At 41.5% G+C, this 13,048-nt stretch overlaps 1 protein-coding gene across 4 annotated transcripts in view; it reads left to right on the top strand.

Annotated features, from left to right (window-relative positions):
- XDH (xanthine dehydrogenase) overlaps positions 1 to 13,048 on the top strand; it is a 54,556-nt gene that overhangs the window by 22,114 nt on the left and 19,394 nt on the right. For all 4 annotated transcript variants that reach the window (XR_011140483.1, XM_009686267.2, XM_068940117.1 and 1 more), the window contains exons 13-21: positions 314 to 407; positions 1,282 to 1,391; positions 5,243 to 5,427; positions 5,951 to 6,125; positions 6,852 to 6,941; positions 7,603 to 7,772; positions 10,321 to 10,444; positions 10,965 to 11,084; positions 12,620 to 12,716. Coding sequence is in view for 3 of the 4 variants with exons in the window: in XM_009686267.2 (XP_009684562.2) it covers positions 314 to 407; positions 1,282 to 1,391; positions 5,243 to 5,427; positions 5,951 to 6,125; positions 6,852 to 6,941; positions 7,603 to 7,772; positions 10,321 to 10,444; positions 10,965 to 11,084; positions 12,620 to 12,716 (1,165 nt within the window). In the remaining variant the exon portion in view is untranslated. The remainder of the gene's footprint in view (positions 1 to 313; positions 408 to 1,281; positions 1,392 to 5,242; positions 5,428 to 5,950; positions 6,126 to 6,851; positions 6,942 to 7,602; positions 7,773 to 10,320; positions 10,445 to 10,964; positions 11,085 to 12,619; positions 12,717 to 13,048) is intronic.

Below are 13,048 nucleotides of genomic sequence, written 5' to 3'. Positions count from 1 at the left end.
TGGCATGATAGGGCGTACGTGGTTTGAACATAAAGTGGTTTTGATGTGTTACCCAAAGACTATTTCTAAAACCGTTTCACTCTAATGTTGCTATTGGCTGGGACTGCAATTGATTCAGTGGGATTTGCATTTATTTTCCTACTGCATTAAAGGCCAAAAATTCCTGAGCGAGCAAAATAATTTATCAAACTAAACTCAAGGGTAGCTATACTCTAGTGCACTGTGCATGGAGTAATGTAGGAATACGGGGTGTCCTTGCTGTATCTTTCTGTTGTTGTTTAATGTTTATCTAATGCATATATTATTATGCTAGGCTCTCGGTGGGAACATAATGACAGCAAGCCCAATCTCTGACTTAAATCCTGTGTTAATGGCAAGTGGAAGCAAACTGACCCTGATATCAAATGGTAAGTTACTTACATTTCCTTGTGGCACTAAGGGAGGTGGGATAGTCATCAGTCCTCTCCTGTGCATTATTAGGTCAGGTCAGAACTTAAGGAAAGTGTGTGTTAACTTTAAAGAACATAGGCTTAGTCTGAGTCTTCCGGGGTTTGCCCTTTCTAAGGCTGAAGACTTAAGGTTAGACCTAAGATTCGTTCCCTAAAGACTTTTAATTTCTATAATAAAATGAATCTCTGGTACTGTGTTATGCACTCACAGACATATCCTTGTGAAGAGCTGGTTGAAGATGTCCATTCAAGAAAAACAAGCATATTATAGTCATTAGGTAGTTTCTGTCACTATCATACTTTGATTCTTGTGGATTTTTCAGATAAAGATTGATACTCGCCTATGAAGAAAGAAAGATGTCACAATTTGTATTTACTCGTTAGAAGAATTTTTTTCTGAAATAGGATCCTTTTGAGAACTAAGCAGACTCTTTGATCAGTGACTTTCTCTTGTAATGAGTTTGTGGTAGGCTAAGGAAAGGGGAAAGAGGGAACTACTTTGGGATGCTGGAAACTGATTCACCTGGAGGCTCAGCTTTAAGAAGGAGAAAGAACTTTGAGAGGTCTCTTTGATGATCAATTCCTGGGCAGATGAAACATCATATGTAGATAGAAGCTATCATAGATCCCATAAGAAGCTATCACAGATTCCATAAGGACCAAATTAAACTTGAGAAAATCCTTTCTGATTTGGTGAAACAGAATTGAAAAAAGAAAAATGATACCACATCAAGAATGACTTCTGTAGGCTGAAGGCTCTTTCACACGTGTTTTTGCCATTCTTCATCTGAGTTATTCATTCATCCACCACTGATCTCTCCTTGCTCTACAGAGGGCAAAAGGACTATCACAATGGATGAGAAGTTCTTCACTGGATACAGAAAGACAGTACTGAAACCTGAAGAAATACTTCTCTCTGTTGAGATACCCTACAGCAGGAAGGTAAGCTAGTGGGAATAGAGTTCAGTGTCAGTGGAGCTAAAATGGTGTTATGTGGGTGTTTAAATACATTAGGCACTTTTCCTTGAAGAATGACCTCCAAATACTTATGTAGCCCAAGTGGATCAGCAAGCACATAGATTATTTGGTGAAAATCTCTCTTTTTGATAAGCAAGGGGAGGTGGGCTCTACAGTAAAGTGCTACAAGCCCAAGAAGTTTTTTAGTGCAAGAAATAAGAAACCTCACTTCATTGTCTGCAGTTTTTTGAGAATGGTCAGTAATGATGAAATGTGACAATGCAATATTCCTAAAGGTCTAAGTTCTCTATTTGCAACATAGTGCAGCAAAGATGCTAGCAATTCCTGAAGTAAGTGAAGTAAGGTTGCTGAAGTTCCTGTTTGATTTCTGTGAACTGGAATGGGAAAAGAAATGTGAAAATAACTGGGAAAAAGTTTGTAGGGATAGGAAAGAAGTTCAGTTTCCATGTCCCTGTCTTGTTAGACTGAAACCACAAGGATTGATTATTCTGGCATTTTGGCAATGTGGACTTGCAACTTCAGCTGAGCCTATAAAACTTCCTTCACATAGATCAATGAACGTTTCTTTTCTGTAGCAGCATAAGCCACAAATGATTCAGTGTCAGAGGGTCAAACTCTCTTTTTCCCTTTAGGGCTGAGAACATCATACTGTAATTTTATGCTAATGAAGATATTAAGAACCTTTTTAGAGCTTGAGGCCATTAGTTATAAGATGAAAGGATGCACAGTGTAGTTTTCCATTTATAAATGGAAAACATTGATTTTCCAGAAATGCTGTCATGTTATGGGAAATAACTAATAAATCCTTTGTCTGTCCTCTCTTTTTTTGGGTGTCTAAGTATTAAGAGAACCCAGGTATTTCATTTATTTTTCTGTCTGTTTCTCAGTGATTCTACTTTGAACTTGTGGTAATTGCAAAAAGCATCGGTCGTTGCCAAAATGAAAAACACGCTTGAGGGAGTCGATGGACAACACCATGTTCCTCCTTCCATATGACTATGAAGAAAAGCTCGTACTCTAGGCAAATTTCACAAAACAAATAAACTTTTACCATCAGGGCAGTGGCATTATCTGTAGGTTATATGCAGCTCATTGATCTGAAAAACTAAAATAACTTTTGAACTCTCTGCTTCATGGATTCTTGGTTAATCTTTGCTCATAAATGTGAAGCCAGGGTGACTAAAGTTCTTCAAGAGATGCCTGAAGGTACTGGGATGAGGCAGGCAAAGTCTTCTGTAACTGTGATTTCCTCACAGCTGGAAGCAGGGTTGTGTCAACACACAGCAGAATCTGATTTTTTGGTTTATGTTTGTTTAAAACTGGTATTGCCTCTTGCATTTATATGACTTGTTGCACAAGAGCAAGACTGGCCAAACAACATGAAGAATTAGACCAAAGAAATTTAGCAGTTTTCACTATTTAGTGTTACTAAAGTAGGGAGATAGTAGGGAGATTTAATTCATGGTGGGCTTTATCACATAGAGAGATTGTTAAGGGAGAGGAGGTAACAGCCTCTTCCCCCTGCTAGTCTGTGTGTCAGCTGCAGAAGGTGTTCAGGAAAAGGGTTTTTTAGTCTATGTTTGTAAGGGAGATGCAGCTGAGCAAAGACAGCGTTCAGAAAAGGAAAGAGCTCACTGGATTTAAGATACATATAAGCAGATCACAGAAGAGAAGATAATGCTTATCTTTTAGTGTATAAAATGGCATTCCTAGAACAGGACATAGTCTCTGCTTAACAGCCCTCTTTCTCTTCTGGGCTTAAAAAAAATTTCATTCCAGATGAAATTAATAAATGTTGTCCGCCATCTGCATTATTGCTCACTTAATGACCATCAGCCCTTCATATCCTTTTCATTGTGTACATCTTCCTAAATCATGTTTGTCACGGTTGTTTAATCTTTTAAGATACCATTATTCATTATCATGTAGATCTTTACTGTTTTTTCAGTAGAAAAGACCTAGTAACACAATGGCTTTATATTTCTGTTTTAAGAAAACTGCCTTAAGCTTAAAATACTGTCTGCTCAGTGTTGTCATCACAGGTTCACAGTATCACAGTTTTTGTCCTGCTGGGGAGACAGGAAGAGGTGATCAAGTCTTACTTCATTCCTCAAGTTAGTATCCTCCAACCTTTAAATCATTATTGACCTCTCTTCCATAGTGGTGGACTGAATAAATTGACATGGAAACAATGCTTTTGCAATTGTAAATATTGCCTACAAATCTTTTGGAGCCTGTGGAGCTCTTAGTGTCCTCCTAGTTGATATTGCCTCCTCTCCAGGAGGAGAGGTGGGAGACTAATTTAGATTCATATGCAACCCTTAGCAGTTTGGGTTGCTTTTTTTTTTTTTCTCTGCTATGAAAGTGTGTTTTTCCTGTGAGATAGCTAATACCTAGAAGCTTTCACTGTAAAAGCCTGAAAGGGACATGCTCTGTTGTGTTACTGAGAGGCAGAGCAGACACGGGCAGCTGCTGTAGCGGTTGTCCTTACCTAGCTAGGAATGAGGAAGGAGAGCAGGTGTTTTGTCTCCCATAGGACTTTGCACCAAGATAACTTTGGTCTCTTGTGACAAATGAGAGCAAGTGTTGTCCTCTCATTACAATCACATTTTTGGAAAGCTTCTCTGAAGTGTGCAGTAGGGGAAGAGGCTGCTTTTCTCCTCTTTGAAGGCTAATTGCTTTAGCAAGCAGAGTGGCAGAATGCCCTCATTGGGAGGATGCTACTGATGCTCCTTGGCTATTGTCTGTTGGCTGCCCACTAATTAGTTGAATTCAGGAAATGAAACACACGCTTCAGTTATATCTCCAGTAATGAGTTCTTGATGCACAAAATGGGCCTCTTGTGAAACTGCACTCATTGCCAAAAATAGAGGAATCGTTCTTTATAGTAACAGAAAAAGCATTGCTCGCTTCTGATTAGAGATAATTAATGGAACAGGGTGTTGTGCTGTGCAGAGTCACTTGGCTAAGCCATTACAGAAAAAACTTGGCAGCAAACTCTCCAGAAGGGCCATGCAAAGTCATCAGATCTGATTCTTCTCTGAATCTGCACGTTGCCTGAGTGGGAATTTGTCATACTCTGCAGGACAGAGAAGGGGAAAAACTGGGTTTACTATGGCTCTAGTGTGACACCATCACTTGGTGTAAACTAGCAGAGTGTTAATCCCATGTTGCATGTCACTCTATAAAATAGTGGTAGTTACTGGTGCCTTGAAAAGAAGTATGTGAAGTCAGGGTAGTTGCTGAGAAGTGTATGTGTAGGAATAGCCTGAAATTAAGTCTTATATCCGTTAGCCTGGTCCGTTCTAGACCTGGGATCCATTTGTGATTATTGATTTCAATTCTTCAGAGTTCAAAGACTTTCTGAACAACAAGAAGAGAAGTGGTTTAGGAGGATCTCAGTGTTACTGATTAGGCCTCCAACTCAGCAGCTTAGCAAACTGGGAGAAATAAAAAGTTACTGAGGAAGAGTAAACTTGTTTGTGCACAAAAATTCTGTCTTGCTTCCTCTTCCCAAGACATGGAAAAAATGTGACAGGTTCCAGCAGATCTTCATCAAAGCTCATCTCCCACACAATCCTAGCTTGGATAATAACCTCTGATCTAATACATTAGTATTAATCTTTCAATCTCAAGAAAACATACAGTCCTACCTGAACAAGCATGTCCTGCTTGTCATTGCAAGGTGAATCAACCAGATACAGTTCCCTGGAATAGCTCATCCATGTAGGAACAGGCCAGCAGCTTGTGCATGTCTATATTCCAAAGCATGCCAAGGTGTGCTTTCAATAAAGAAATCTTTCCCTCTCTCCTAGGGTGAATATTTCTCAGCTTTCAAGCAGGCTTCCCGACGGGAGGATGACATTGCTATTGTGACCTGTGGCATGAGAGTCCAGTTCCAAGAAGGCACTAGCCAAGTGGAAGAGATTAAATTGAGCTATGGAGGAATGGCTCCTACAACTGTCCTAGCAGTAAAAACTTGCCACGAGCTCACTGGGAGGTAGGCATTTTTCTGTGATAGAAAGGCTTCCTAATAGCAGCAATGTTGACTTTTACAGAAGCAATTTAAATATCCTGAATCCTCTCTGGTAGCAGAAGGAGAAAGGGGAAGAAGCATAGCTACAGTTTTACAACAGTCTGCGTTCTGTGCAAAGCCTTGCTCCTTCCAGTACTCCTTTCCCTCAAAGATCCATGTCAGCGTCTCATTCAGAGAGCTCTTTTCCTGCTAAGTGCACTCATCTGTAAAGGTGGGCATAACCTAGACACTGGGATGGCCTGAAAAACTGAATTTCATTCAAACCGAACTGAGAAACCTGCACTCATCATTTAATGGCATTGCCATATCTTTAGAACAGAAGACATATGCCCAATATGAGAGCAAAGATGACACATATACTATAGATAGAGGTAGAGCGAGTAGCTGTAACTTGAGAGCCACTGGAGCTGCCATGTCAGATGAGTTCATCTGGCCTGGTAATATTTAGGGCTAAGCAAGGGCTGAGTATCACTGTGTTCCTTTGCAGAGACTGGAACGAGAAGCTGCTGCAGGATGCCTGCCGCTTGCTGGCGGGTGAGGTGGACTTGTCTCCTTCTGCACCTGGTGGGATGGTGGATTTTCGACGTACACTCACACTCAGCTTCTTCTTCAAGTTCTACCTGACGGTGCTTCAGAAGCTGAGCAAGCAGCACAATGGCCCTGTGAGTGCTGCTGAGGAAGGACGGCTGGGAAAGATGGGCCTGTGCACGCTCTCTGGATTGGGAAGGCACGAGGAGGGTTCAGATACAAGCAGATCTTAGCATGATACAAGACTTAGATACAAGTCTTAGATACAAGTCTTAGATACAAGTCTTAGACTTAGATACAAGTCTTAGACTTAGATACAAGTCAGACTTAGCATGCCTGCAGGTGGCCATGAAGGGAATATTTTCTGACAGAAAACTCCCTGTTGTAATGACTGCCAGAGCTGCCCTGCTCCTTCTCTGTGTGACAGTGACCAATGTTTCTGCCCACTTGCTCCCCCTTGGCACCCCCACCTTGCTGTGGAAAAACACTGCTCTGCGAGCCCGTGGGAGGATTCCTGGATTTCTCCCATTCAGTGCACCGCACCTGCTCTCGTAGGGCTGTGGTTATTCTTCCCATTTGCCTTTTACCCTGTAAAAGAAGGCTTACGTTCATGGCAAGCTGAGCACTAGACCCATCTATGTGGCGACTGTGGGCTTCTGCCACACAGTACCAACAGCTGTACTCTTCTCTGTTGACCAGCCTCCGACTGGTGCATTTGCCCCTCATGGCTCTGCAGGTTACCCTGGTACGTAGAAGGGAAACTCCAGCTTGGGGGAAAGAGGAGAATATCCTGAGCTACTGGGGAATGTGAGAAAGGGACTGGCAGGAGAGATGATTGTTCTTTAATGTGTCTCTGGCAGAATAAGCTGTGTGAGCCCATCCCCTCGAACTACATCAGTGCCACAGAGCTGTTTCACAAAGATCCCATTGCAAATGTCCAGCTCTTCCAAGTAAGTAGCAGTACCTACATCATCCAGGCTCAGGCTTTTCTATAGCCCAAACTGTGCTGCTTATTGTCTCGTTGCCTTCCTGAATATGGACCGTACATGAACTTCCTGCAGTTCTGCCATTCATGAGATTTGTATTTGGGTCTCTGTCCCTTCCTTGCTTTAGAATACAACATTCTTTCCTGTCATCGCTCAAGACTTTGTTCCTGAAGTGTGCTACCCAATTGCTGTGGGTACCACTTTTCTTCTTCAGCCAGAGCTCTGTATCCAAACTAAACCTGTTCTACTATGCAGTTTCAGCCTGCCTCTATTTGCATCTCTCAGGCTTCGGATTCAGGATGTATCTCCTTCCTTGTTTCTCTGCTCATGACCTGTTCTCTTTAGGTTTGAGAGGAGAAGCTGGCTGTAGAATTTGAATCTTTCATACCGGCTGTCACATCAAACCCTTCTCTTCTATAGCTGTTTCAAAGAATTGAGTCCCTTTCACCTCATTCTCTACCCCCCTTTGTGTAGCCACTCCATCTTGTTTATCTTCCTTTCCCACAGGACTTAGTCCTCCCCTTCCCAAACTCACTAGAATGAATCTCCTGCCTTTTGCTCTCTGGTCAATGCTTGTATCCCCTGCAATAGGAGCAGCAGTAGATAGCCTTGTGTTTTACTCCAGGAAGTGCCCACAGGGCAGGCAGTTGAAGATATGGTGGGCCGGCCTTTGATGCACCTTTCAGCAGCCAAACAAGCATGTGGAGAGGCTGTCTACTGTGACGACATCCCTCACTATGAGAATGAACTGTATCTAACACTGGTCACCAGCACCAAAGCCCACGCTAAGATCCTGTAAGTGCTGCTCCTGAGTTCCAGATGTTGCAAGCATCTGGTATCTGATGGCTTAGAAAACAGTGATCTGTCAAGAAAGGGGTGAGGAGAAGGTTCTTGCATTAGTGGGAATTCCAGTTCATTGCACATCGTTACATAGAGGTGAGCTGTGTGTGCTACAACTGTCTTGCAAATCTACATCGGTGGGAGTGTGAGGGAGTTAACATTGAACTCCCAGCTTTACTGGAGCACCGAGTCCTGGTCCCTAGGCAGAATTCTTGCATGCCCCATCTCTTACACTCAAATGTGCAGGACTAAAAAGGAGCAGGATAGGAGAGCACCACAATGTCTGAGGAGATGTCACCTTAATCCCTGACCTGAGCATGCAGCTTGGACATGCCCTTTTTTGCCTGCCTAAAAATTCAGCTTGTAACATGCAGTTCCACCAAAGCACTCCCACTGGTTTGTAGTCAGCTGTGTGTGCATCATCTTCTGCTTTGACCTTGCAGAGTGCTTATTTGCTCTGGCCATGATCGCTTGATATAGGCTTCAGCATAGCAGCCTATATGAATTAGCCTCATCTAATAGACATAGAGTTGTTTGTGTTTGGCTGTAGTAAGGTGGATAGATCGGTAGCTGGGAGGGCAGCTGGCTTGAAACACATCTTGTCCATACGGAGCATGGCTGATGCATAATTTATAACCGTGCTGACTAACCACCTCTCAATAGCCTACCCTGATAGATAGTGTCTTCTGCATTCTCATGTGAGTCTTAATGCTGTTATATTGCGGTACTGACTGCCCCACAAAATCCCTAACTGTGCTTACATTGTGGTGGCTCTGCAGGCTCTCATCTGCTCTGGACTGCTTTGATGTGGGACACTCTACGTTACATTGCCCCATGTCATCTTCAGAAGCCTTGCAATGTGCTGTTTGTTCCTTAGGCAATACTTCCTGCCTATTTAGGCTTCCTGCCCAGACGTTTCCCACAGTGCTCTAATACAGGGCGGGCAGCACGGTAGTCAGGGGTGCACAGATGTAGTTGACTCCCAAGTTATGAAGGAAACTGCTGTGTCATCACAGTTAAATCTTAGGTGTTTCAACTTGGTCACTGGTGGTGCTACAAACAAATAGGCGTTGTTACTATTACTCGTGCACATGAGGCAGTAGAGAAAGCATCAGATCTATGCTTGTGGCCACAATATGCGGTATTTTCTAGAGATTGCTGTGCACATACCCTTGCACTTGTACTGTGTAATGCATGCATTCACATTTCAAGCCATAAGTGTGTGTCATTCTGCAGAGGAAGTGGCAGAATATTTTATCAGGTGATAGAGGTATTTCCGCCTATAATTTTGCTGGTCAAAATATTGGCTCTGTTGAAGTTAATGACAAAACTTCACTTCATCTGAGTCAGGTTTTGACCACTAAGTGTAAGTTAGAAATCACCTGCCTGAGTATTGACTAAGGAAATCAGCCAGGGGATTCTTTCTGAGGCCTTATTGCAGAAGCGCGGGAAAGCGAACTTTCCAAAGAAAAATAACGTTGTCTTCAGTTTCTGCTGTCTAAGAGTTCATGTGTAAAAGTTAATTCGTATGTTTATTTTTTTTTAAGTTCATAACTCACTGGGATGCATAAACAACTACTTTCAGGCACATTTTGTAGTGGAGTTTCAGGAATCTGTACAAGCATGCTGGAAAAATAACAGCAATTTATGAAAGACAATAAATCATTCAGTTAGGAGAAACATACCCACAGCTCTTCTGTTTGCAACAGCTCCATTGCCAAGCCAGCCAATTGCATAGCCAGTGTACAAAATATTGCAAAGGGAGCTGGAAAGTTTTCTGAAATGTATTTATGGTTACTTTCTGTTTTGCTTGTCACTTAGTTTTAAGTCTGTGTACAACTCAAGCAGGCAAGCATTTTGGTTAGGTGCCTCTTTTACTGACTACTGAACAAGACCACTCATGAAACTTTTTATCTCTTGGAGCTTCATTTCTTTAATGTCCGTTTAAATACCCTACAGCTTCCTTGTCACTGGTACTTAGCAACTTCTTCCAGACTCACAGCCACATTTTTCTGTGGACGTGAACACACTGTTGATGCTATATGTAGACAGTAAAATCTCCTATTTTTGAGTGCACAGAGAGAAATCCTGCCTTTACAGAATCATAACATCTAAGAGGAGAGTGGAGAAAGGCCAGGCCATCACTAACACCAATCTGTCTTTGGATAAGAGCACCAGGAGATCTCTAGTAGCCATGATCAGGAGGTCAAGTTCAGATGTGTCTCAGCCAAAAGATGTATGATACAGTATAGTTCAAAGAAGCACCTGGGAATCAGACTGACTGTCAGGATCCAAATTATAGTATAGATCCCTAATGATTTAAGTCTGATTTGTTGCCTTTCTGCCTTGGTCTCGCATGATAGTTATATGACAAACTCCTCTTTTGCATAGCCAGACCATGGGGAATCAGGCCCGTAGACTTATTGGTATTTCATGCTTATAAGCACTTACAGAATTAGATCAATGAGAAATAATAACTGCTTCTCCTGCTCTCTTTATTTAGTTCTGTAGATACATCTGAGGCCCAGACTGTCCCTGGGTTTGTGTGTTTTGTCTCTGCTAAGGATGTTCCTGGGAGTAATATCACTGGCATCGCTAACGACGAGACTGTCTTTGCTGATGACATGGTACGTGTTGAAAATAATCTGTTTTGATCACGCTACCTAGGAGATGAAGTTCCTCATCTTATCCAGTGAAGTCCTCCACTGTACGCAGGGTGAAATCCTGACTGCATTGGAGTCAATAGAAATCTTACTGCCAAATTCAGTAGCGCCTGAATTTCCTCACTCTGTGCCCCTCTCCTCCATCTATCTGCACCATTCTCCTCTAAGCTGCAGTCATCTGGAACAGGCTCACTCATTCAGTTACTTTTCAAAGTTATTTGCAGTCAAGTTTTTCCTTGACAAGTTATGAGTAATTTTGGCTATATATCATTCAGATAGCTCTTATATAGTGAAAGTGAACCTGGCCCTCAGAGAGAAGCAAGAAACCACAACTCTAGCTACTCAGCTTTATCTCACTCAAAGCTTTTTTTAAAAAGCCTTATCCAAGAATTGCACAGACGGAAGAGATGAGAAATCATCGTGAGCCTTTCAGTGCCTTCATATACGCACAGCAAGTGATGATGAGTCCTATTCTTACCCGTAGGTCACTTGTGTCGGTCATATCATCGGTGCAGTTCTTGCAGACACACAAGAGCATTCCAGAATAGCGGCTAAAGCTGTGAAGATTAAGTACGAAGAGCTCAAACCTATTGTCACGATTTGGGTAAGATGGCACAGATCTGCTTCCGCAGTTAACCTGTGGCCTCCTGATGGCTAGTTAACCTCTGTTCTCACACATGGGATTATGTAACCATGTGTTTTGCTGCCTTTGTGGTGCAAATGCAGCAAGATACAGATAAAAAAGATTAATTTATGTATTTAAATATAAAGAGGATACACTTTTCATATGATAGTAATTGGGAATTCATTAACTTGTCCTATGCTATTTAACATTGAAACAAATCAGCCAGACTCTGCGAGGTATATTGCACTCAACACAAATTTGCTTACATTAACAAGATTGCTTTCAGTTACATTCTTGCCCACAGATGCCTACTTTCTATAGTCTTCTCTGGTATAGCCTTGCTGGCTTCGTTGGTATTCGTTCATTCTCTATTCGCTGATTTTCAACACTCAATAAGAGGGCGTGAAAAAGTCCCTTTTCCCTCTGTAGCTGTGCTATTTATCTGAGATTCTGCAGAATATTTGTCTAGTTTCTAAAGCTGATGAAATTAATTTGCAGGAGTTATGTCTCCACAGTGAACATTTCCACTGACTGTATGTATACAGTCCTTTAGCAGATCTTCTCAAAGCTGAAGAAATGAGTGTCACCAATTTGTGATCATTTATACCTTTTTTAATCAGAAGACTTATTAACAAGATTTCCTTATGTGAGAGTAAAAGCAAATGGCAATAGCTAAGAAGGCATTCACAGACAGAAAAAAATGTATGAAGCCATTCTCACTGGGGGGAAATTAGAACCATGGGTTTCTAATTTTTTATAATCCAACTGTTTTGTAATGCGAATTGTATTCATGTATTCTTCAAATATGAAGAGTTACTAGGCATTGCCTAGTACAGATATTGATGCTGTCATCTGTACACAAAGGTTTTGATTAGCTTTTATGATTCGGGAGTTCACAAACAACATTTGAGAACTTTTGCCTTTCTGAGGGTTTTAGCGACTTGTTCATCCAGCCAAAAGATAATGGGGCCAAAAATGTGCTGATTTTTCTTTCTTCTGCGAGCCCTGGGTTGCTTTTTTATTATGGAAGCTTCTGCTTTGGCAAAAGGGAAATATGTTGGTAAAATTTCAGCAAGAAAGATTATCGTATTTGACTCCAAAGGCAACTATTTCTGAAGAAGCTCTCATCCTTTCTGGGAGATTTAGTTTGCTCCTTGTGTCTCTCTTCTTTGTCTCTCTCCCTCACCTCTCCCACCTGGAGCCATGGACTGCAGTTCATCAGTTCCTTTAGTTGTGAGTCGTAGCTCTGGTGGCTATGAACTTTGGGGTTCTGGGTCCCTGAGGTAAAATGGATCACAAGGAACAATCTAAGATTGTCCAATTATGGTGCTTTCTGTAAAATTACTGTGTTGCGAAAAATTGTTTTGTACTGTTTTAAGTCATTTGGCTATTGCCATAGGTAGTGTCTGGTAAGTTCTTGTGCTTTTTATCTTGGATATTTTTTATTCAGTCAGAGAAAGTGTTGCTGTCACTCTGTTTCCATAAAAACTTCACTGTGCTATTTTGTTTCCTAGGAAGCTATTGAGCAACAATCCTTCTTTAAGCTTATAAGAAAGCTTAATAAAGGAGATGTAAAGAAAGGATTCGAAGAATCTGATCACGTTTTGGAAGGTGAGAATAAGTGTTAATACTTGTTTTCAAGTAGGACAGTTTGTGACAAAAGAAGTCAAAATGTAAGCCTCCTTTTCACACATGCAACACTGAACTCATACAAGTAAGACTGGTAGGCTGAACTGATTTCATAGTAAGTTTTAAAGTACTATTTATATACAAATAGCTCATGAAAGATTTAATTTCAGTTTCAAAAGGACTTGGATGCTCAGTGGGGAATAGTACATCTGTAAGTACTCTCTTCCAATGTAAGGCCACTTAATTCTTGAACAAACATTCTACATAGTGATTTTTTTCCTGAAATGTATCCATATAGGAGCTTTTCCCGATCC

The sequence above is a fragment of the Struthio camelus genome, chromosome 3, assembly GCF_040807025.1.
Source record: "Struthio camelus isolate bStrCam1 chromosome 3, bStrCam1.hap1, whole genome shotgun sequence".
NCBI classification, from domain to species: domain Eukaryota; kingdom Metazoa; phylum Chordata; class Aves; order Struthioniformes; family Struthionidae; genus Struthio; species Struthio camelus.
Note: the sequence above shows the minus strand (reverse complement) of the source record. Positions and strands in the feature narration are given on the sequence as shown.